General features: G+C 44.3%; 1 protein-coding gene across 1 annotated transcript; it reads right to left on the bottom strand.

The window, feature by feature from the left end:
* Window positions 1-1,119: 1,119 nt before the first annotated feature.
* Window positions 1,120-7,919, bottom strand: LOC133132921 (complement C1q tumor necrosis factor-related protein 5-like). The gene is made up of 4 exons (XM_061248747.1): window positions 7,866-7,919; window positions 7,432-7,578; window positions 4,782-5,017; window positions 1,120-3,456 (listed from the first exon to the last, which is right to left on the bottom strand). The coding sequence occupies exons 3-4, from the start codon at window positions 5,005-5,007 to the stop codon at window positions 2,933-2,935; spliced, it is 750 nt and encodes a 249-aa protein (XP_061104731.1). The 5' UTR covers window positions 5,008-5,017; window positions 7,432-7,578; window positions 7,866-7,919; the 3' UTR covers window positions 1,120-2,932.
* Between the last annotated feature and the right edge of the window lie 999 nt (window positions 7,920-8,918).

The following is an 8,918-nucleotide window of genomic DNA, read 5'->3' as shown; positions in this document are numbered from 1 at the left end:
AATAAAAAGGCCTTCCAAGCCATGAATATATATTACTGATTATATATGAAGTTTGTGACGTCAATGTAAGGTCAATCAAGGGAAACCTTTTTCCCAAAACGTGTGTAAAAGAGTGGTTGAAAATGGTTGAAGAGCAGGAATCTTTCAAATGCCTAACTGGTCTGATGAGTGCAATAAAAAAGATGAGTATTATGAGGTCACCAATTATTACATGGTCAGGGCACATTGCACTGTATTATGTATGACCGCTGTGCACCCATCCAGATGATACAGTACAGTGAGTAATAGATCTCTTTTCTGCTCTGGTGCTCATGAACAAGCAGATTGTCATGCAGACAGTTTCTCAGACACTGAGAATCAAGGGTAGTCTCATCACTTTATTGAGCCTGGTCTCACACTAATTTGATGACAGATGACCGAACATTCTGAATATGACCACTGAAATCGGCCTCTGCTTTTAAATCTGAACATCCGCCCCTTGGAGTTGAAATTAAAGGTACAATAGGTAATTTCAGACTACTAACTGTCAAGAGAGGAATTGCAGCAACAAACACCTTCAAACCACAACACTGTTTATCCCTCCCCCTAAACACGCTGATGTTGAAACACCATTGGCAGTGGCAATTAGAAGCAATTTTCAACCAATGAGCTTGAATTATTGTACAATGTTTTGGTTCAGTGCCGTCAACTATATATTTTGAAACCTGAATTTAAGGACTATAAACACAGGCAGAGGGTGAGTCAACATGTCATTAACCTTGTTCAATGATAGGAAGGGATTTACAATGGTCTGGTAACAATGTTTTAACACAAAAATCTTACCTATTGTACCTTTAACTTCCAATTCCCCAACCAAAACTGTGCATACAAAACTTTTTTGTCTCTCTATGCTCAATTAATATTGTTAGTGTTACATCGTAATCCTAATCTTAACCCGTGTTGCTACTATTTCTTGCCATTTGTGCTCACAGATTATGTGTAAATACATTTATTATTTAATATGTCTGTTCATATTTTCTATCTATTATATATCTCCTTGAAATTGCAGAATGTGGCAGAAGGTGGTGCTTACCCAGGATTCGGTATATGTGAATCAATTTCCAGGGCGTGAAGAATCGGTGCGAGATCATGTTGCTTTATTTGCTTTGGCTACAGTACGTTGGCCATGGAGGCCAGTGTCCATTATTACATTATCAAACCAACGGAAGCAATGAGGAATATTCACCACAGTTACAGGAAACCCACTGTCCATTATAACATCCATTTGGTTCAACTGATGCAGCAATAAGCATTCAAATACAACCAAAGTTATCAGGGAGACAAAGGGCACAGTGCATCTTTCCCAACCTCCTGTTTTTATCTTTCATTCCAACGGTGCTCAAAGATGACAGTATTAACAGGTTAACAATCGCTTATAATGACTTACAATCAACCATTCAACAGTGATAGCCAAAAGATTGGAGATAGCTAACATAGTATACGTAGATACAAATTAGTACAATGATATACACATGCTTTCTGGTCACACCCTGCGTTAGAACATTCATAAAACATACAGACAAACTTAATGAGCATGTTACCACTTGATAGTAGATGCAAGGGATTGATGTTTCCCATATTGTAGAGCAGGGAACATCAAATCTGGCCCTCAAATCCAAAGCCAGGCCTCGTTTTCTTTTTCTCCCTGGTAATTAACTGAACAATTAGTGCCACTGATTGGCCAGACTATCTTCACACCAGGTAAAGGGAGGGTAGAAAACCAGCAATTAATGTTATTGCCCTTGATGACTGTGATTCGATGATCCTTGCTATGTTAACAAGTTTCCATTCTGCATCATTTATTTTCCTTTCAATTGTGTTACTATGGACTCGTACTAGAACATAAACTCCTTATTTATTGTTTATTAAATACTAATTCAATGTTATACATGCTTTATAAAGGCCTTAAGAAAAAGTCCAAATGACCTATATACTTTTTTAGATATTATTGTTTAATACGTTGCTGTTTTTATTTTAAGAAGATCACAGAATTGACCCATATGCTTGGTATGCGTTTTAGCTGAAGGAATTTATGGCAACATTTTTTTAACACCTCAAAATGTTGGATTATATTAAATGCCGCCATGCTGCTCAAAGTCCATAGATCATCAGTCTCCACAGACGCAAATGCTCACTTATCTAATAGAAATTCAGGAAGGCGGTGATTTAAAAGCAAAGGGAAAACCAATCAACACCAAGCTGCAGGCAGAGAATCAGCATTGTAATGCAAAGCATGATGTCAGATTAACAGAGCAAGAAGTACATAGTGGATGAGACAGGCAAATAATCACCTTGAAAATGCACATTATCCAACACAAGCTGTAAGGTCTATCATTTGGGCTCAGTGTCTTACAGACGGTGGCCCGTGTCTCTTGAGACTAAACGTTGACTTGGTTAAAAGTATGAATATTGACATATGGCATCGTGAGTTTTTCAGTGATTAGTTGCTGTTTCTCATATTGCGCATGAGTGTGCGTGTGTGTGTCTGTTCATCTACGTATGTGTGTAAGTGTGTGTGTGTGTATATACACTGGGGCAATCAGACCAAAGGGCTAAGGCAAAAATCAGAGTCAAGTAGAACATGGCAATGGTCAAACACAAAATCAAATCAGCAAACAGATCAAAAGGGGCTAAATGAAATGGTGAATCGACTGCATTTATATAGTGCCTTTTTCTAATGCAGTTTAAAATCGATGTCTCTCAATCACATTCACACTCACACATCAACGGCTATAGGCTGTCATGCAAATGACCAATCAGCTGATCGAGAGCAACTGGGGGTTTACGTGTCTTGCTCAGGGACATTTCGGTGGATTGTGCATGTGTCTGTTCGTCTATGCGCGTGTGTGTGTATATGCGTGTGTGTGTGTGTGTGTGTGAGACCGTCCTGGGGCTACGCGAAGACGGCGGAGTTCTTCCAGTCCGAGTACAGCAGGAAGCCGGTGAAGGTGCTGTCGGTCTTGGCGCTGGAGTAGAATCCGCTGTACTCGGACAGGGGCATCTGCACCCACACCTGGTCGCCCGGCACCAGGTGCAGCAGGGACCCGCCCGACAGCGAGGTGGGCTTGGGCCAGTTCCCGAAGAACTGGAAGAAGGAGGCGGTGACGTGGCCGTTCTTCATCAGGTCGAACTGCAGGCTGGCGCGGTACACGGTGGCGTGGACGGAGAAGTAGTACACGCCCGGCACGCGGCAGGTGAAGCGGCCCGTCTCCGGGTTGTAGTCGCCCTGCTCGTTCAGGACCACCACCCCGAAGGGCACCGCGTTGTCCACCACGGGGATGGCCGTGCTGCGGTTGTCCGCCAGCCGGGCGCTGAAGGCGGATTTGGGGGCCACGGCGCACTCCCCCTGGGGGCCCCTCTCGCCCTTTTCTCCGTGCGAGCCACTGTCACCGGTGTATCCCCTCTCCCCAGATATCCCTGAGGGTTTAGGAGAGAGAGGGCCCTCATTTTTCACCACCAATGTTTCTCCACACATTTTCACACATCCTCAAATATCCATCCATCCATCCATTATCTGTACCCGCTTATCCTGATCAGGGTCGCAGGGGGGCTGGAGCCTATCCCAGCATACATTGGGCGAAAGGCAGGAATACACCCTGGACAGGTCGCCAGTCTATCGCAGGGCACACACACCATTCACTCACACACTCATACCTACGGGCAATTTAGACTCTCCAATCAGCCTAACCCGCATGTCTTTGGACTGTGGGAGGAAACCGGAGTACCCGGAGGAAACCCACGCAGACACGGGGAGAACATGCAAACTCCGCACAGAGAGGCCCCGGCCGATGGGGATTCGAACCCAGGACCTCCTTGCTGTGAGGCGGCAGTGCTACCCACTGCACCATCCGTGCCACCTACATCCTCAAATATGCAAAGGCTAATTGTATTTGTAGGCTAATTGTCTCTCCTAACTGCAACATCCTCCTCCAGTTTGGAAGAGTGCAGATAAGTATGTACTCTCCACTAGATGTGTTTCAGATACTGCATCTTTACTCTACAGACCTACAGCTCCACAGTCATTGCATCATGAGGGTACCCATATACAGATATTTGCATTAACACGCTGGTGTACAGGTCTACTTAACAGCGTACATTACATTACATTACATTACATTACATTACATTACATTAATGGCATTTGGCAGACACATCCAGAGCGATGTACAACAAAGTGCATACCCATAACCAGTACTTAATGACTGTATACTTCAGGGCCCAAATTGGAGTTGCTCTTGTGCAATAAGGCAGGGATAAATTTTCCAATGAAAACCCTTACCCTGAGGGCGGTTTTACAGCTCAGTATGACACACTACAGGGCTGTTAACTGTTTGTCAGCAGCATAGTCAGAATTAAATTCAAGACCACGAGTTATGCAGGAAAATTGTTAGATATTATAACAAACAATTGGCCGATTTATGTACTTTAAGGCAAGAAGGCAAGGCCATGAAGTGGATTAATTCCAATAAATATATTGAATTTATCCTGATGAACTTCCCGAACTGCGTAGGCCAGTCTTACAGTATCCAAGGAAAACAGGAAATGTTTAATCGCTATCACACGGGAAGCCAGTTAAAAATAAAAAGACTCCAGTCTTTTCAGATTAAGTCTGCAACCCCTTCCTGACCCTTCTCAGATGTCTAGGCCTCTTCAGATGACACATTACTGCGTCACTCCTGAGCATGTGAGCAATCAGGCATGAGCTCAGTGAAGCCTCACAGGTTGGTTTTTGTCGCCCCTACCTGGTTCTCCCCGTTCCCCTTTGTCGCCCTTCTCTGCGGGAGGGGCGTCCCGCCCGTCTCTCCCGTCCCTGCCTGGCAGGCCGGGGCTGCCATGCCCCCCGGGGGTCCCCGGAATGCCCGGCTGTCCGGAGCACAGGCTGGGGATCTTGTTGTCCTCCAGCTGATTGGACAGGTTCATCAGCAGGATGAGGGAGAGGGAGAAAGGCCACAGGGTTGATGATGTCATCGCGGCGCGTCTGGACGAAAAAACACGTGAGATGAATAAAGCGGCCGTCTGTTCCAGTGTGACACATAGCTTCTGCGGTAATAGGACACAAATTGAATCCAGGTGCAGAAATATTAGCGCACTGCGTCTAACATGAACCTTAATACACATGGGGTTATGTAAGAGCCAGGCTTTAAGGCAACCGGCCAAAAGCACTAACTTCCTCTCAACTGGTTGGGGAAATTCCATGAGCTGAGAGCAAGCTGCATGATCAGCTTCTGGACTTTACATATACGGTAAGCAGATGCATATCATTATCAAACCCTAAAAAAGAATGAAGTTACATTCTGTTTTCTTATAGGCACTGGCCGCAATTTGGAATCTTGTGGGTCGAACAGTTTGAAGAAAAGAAAACAGTAGGAAAGCATTTGTAGCCATAGCAGATGGCTTTGAAACAGCTGACAGACTCTCGTTCAGAGTCCTTAGAGGAATTGCTCCCATTTTATTGGTGACATGTGTGTGCCAGAAAGCAATTAGCTGTGTGAAAGCTGTCCTTGTTCACTGCAGGGGACCGAGTGACTCTGTGGCTTTCCCAGACTTTGCAGGAGATCTGTGAGCGTTGAGGGAAAGCATGACAGTGGCAATGTGGAGCTTAGAAAGGCAACAAACGTCTGTACACAAGAAGACCACACAGGGGTAAAATGCATAACATCTGGCCTGTAAGCACTTAGCTAACCATAATGATAACATCAACATACTTGCGAGAGATGGAGAATGCACCAGGATACATACACACACACACACACACACACACACACACACACACACACACACACACACACACACACACACACACACACACACACACACACACACACACACACACAGGTATAAATATGTCAAAAGCCAAAATTTGTGAAAGTTCAGATGGGATAAACAAGTCAGAAGGTGCATCCCTCAAACAGCAATCTGACAGCCAGATTGTCCTTTTGCCTAAGGGAGCATGTTTCTTGCTGTTTACAGCTCAGCCCATAAATCAGTGCATTTCTGCAGCTTTTTTTTAAAGAAAGGCCACTCTGGTGCAGGACTGTCAGAAACTGCTGACCCCTCAGAAATGTGCAGCCCACCACTGGCTGTTCCCCAGAGGGGGAAGGGCAATGGGAAGAACAACAGCCAACCCACCCGCCCACCCCAGGCCAACAAATTATTCCCACAGTGTTACTGGACAGCAATAACCATACACTCGCTTGCATTTCATGTGTGGATTTGTTTGAATATACTGTGGAGATCATTTTACAGTTGTTCCATATGTATGCCATTCAATACTGTATACGGAGAACATTAGCTTTAAACAATTATCATACCTGCAATGCATGTATTCATTTACTTGTATAATATGTATAATATGTTCTTTCCTCTTTATCACAGTTCCATTTTCGGGAACTGTCCTGTACTCTCATCACCTGCACTGGGAAAACTTCAGCAAAACATTAATCTGATGAACTTTCCTGATTGGCAAACAATTTTACGTGCTGCATGCTACATAGTACAAGAGTGCTAATGTCAATCGCAGAAGGCAACAGCCGGTAAACATCCGATGCCTGGCGAGTTACTCAGAGGGGCTCCTTTAGAAATTAACCACAAGTAACTTTGTCGACTTAAGCTGAATACGTTCTGGAAGTATGAAGCCTATTGTCCGGCTGTCGTGGAATCCTGGTAATTGCACATGTGTGTGTGTGTGTGTGTGTGTGTGTTGATGTGGATATGGGCACGCTTGAGTGTGTACAGATAAGAGAGAGACAGAGAAGCAGGTTGTACTTTAGTCTCACGCTGTGCCATTTTTCAGTTCAAATGCACAGCCCTTAAAATCCAGCAGACTCAGTGGTCTGACCTCAGCAAGCAGTACTGCTGCCTGAGGCGATGGAATGTTAAAAACACATGAATGTCAGCAATAATACTGCCGCCATTAGAATGAGCCCAGGAATAAGCTTTCATATGAAAAAAGTCATATGGACAATACGGAGTTCATATTCATTCCAAAATGTGACTATAGAATAACAATATGCATCAAAATGCTTTCAAGATTATTTTTCTCTTTAATGCTGTGGGATCCATAGTTTACCTGAGTGACTGCTGACAGTGATACATTTATTTCAATTTAATTTCAAAGCAGCCAAAGCGGACATACAGTCCAGAGCGACATACACAGGCTACATGTTCATGTGCAATCCAGCTTTACTGGATATTTACTGAAGCACTTAATAGGCAGATTGCTGAAGGGGACGATGGCAGCACCCCCACCGGGACTTCAACCAACAAACTTGCGGTTACAGGCCTGGACGCCGAACCGTTACGCCACCCCTACCGCCCACAACATAACCGTAACATGTTGCTGTTGACCTCGGGAAAGCAGACGGAATGACGAATGAGAACGTCTGTACTCACTGTGGAAATAAAAAGCTGCTCCTCTTCTGGAGATGCTGTTCCTTCTCTCCGTCTGGTAATGACACTTCGATGCCCCTCCCTTGTGGAAAACGCACCAGTACCAGCGAGCCAGTGAGACGTGTCTGGTGGATAAGGTCAGTTTTTCCCCTTGGGGGAGCAGCACGGATCACACAGTGAATTGGTCTTCACAGGACACATTAGCTGCAGCGTATTTAATTTCCAGCACCACACACAGCAGTCTGCTCAGTGATGTATTCAGTCATTCATCCATAAAGTTACTGGTCTAAACACAATCCTGTTGTCCATCAGTGATGTATCATTTATCCATTAGGCTATTGGTCTACACGGTCATGTAGTCCAAATACAATAATAGTCCAGCTGTTATGGTTTGATTGAGATGGAGAGACACAGAGGAATAGAGAAAGTGAACAAACCTCCAACAGCTGAGAAGTCTCCTTCTCTGTCTCTTCAGACAAAAAAGAACAGAAAACTCCCTTTCTGGGAAGGAAACCGCAATAACAGCCAATTAGAAACAGGGAGGGGGAGAGAAGGTTGGAACGAGGGAGAGGGGTAGAGGGTGGGAGGAAAGGAGGCTATGAAGGATTGGCTAAAGACAAGTGATTGATGCTAAGCAACAATATTTGAAGTGATTTTTTTTTAAACAGCTCCTTTAAATAGCTCCTAACTTTTGGTTAGTCAGGTGACAAAGCATGAGGAGGGTGGGGGAGGAAATAAGATAGCTGATTGACTTTCATTACTATTCCAGAAGAATCTTCCACAGTGAAAACACAGGGACCGCAGAAGGTTGTGGTCAAAATGAATCTCCATAACCAGAATTTTCAGTCACCTTTTACCTTCTTGAATCTCAAATTTCAAAATATTCATTACAGGCTGAGAGCCAAAGCAAATAAAGTAGACTTTGCCTTCCAAGGCTCTTACAGAACGTACTGCCACATATGGTCTTCTCTTTCTCTGTGAAACGCACATACATACTGATGTCTACACATAGATGAAGACACACTGAAAACCCACACCCCTGTAAGTATGCATTCATGTACAAACATACTCTTGCTAACACACACACACACACACACACACATACTGTACTCTTGCTGACTCTCTCTCACATACACGCTCTTTCTATCTCACTCTCGCACACACACACACACACACTCTATCTCTCTCTCTCTCATGCACACACACACTCTCTCTCTTTCTCTCTCTCTCTCTCTCTCTCTCTCTCTCTCTCTCTCTCTCTCTCTCTCTCTCTCTCCCACACACACACACACACACACACAGTTGTCTTTTAACCGAAAGGTTAAGGTCCTGGAGGGAATCTAGTAGCAAATACTGCTCAGAGATTTCAAAGCATTTCCTTTGCTGCAGAAAATCAATGGCAAAAAATGTATAATAACAAAAGCAATTCCAGCAAAGGACAGATAGGGTGAACTGTAAAAAAAATTCTCCCACTGAGTCATACAGCCAGT

Source organism: Conger conger, chromosome 7 (assembly GCF_963514075.1).
Source record: "Conger conger chromosome 7, fConCon1.1, whole genome shotgun sequence".
Lineage (NCBI taxonomy): Eukaryota > Metazoa > Chordata > Actinopteri > Anguilliformes > Congridae > Conger > Conger conger.
The sequence above is the reverse complement of the archived record's forward strand: the minus strand, read 5'-3'. Positions and strand labels throughout refer to the sequence as shown.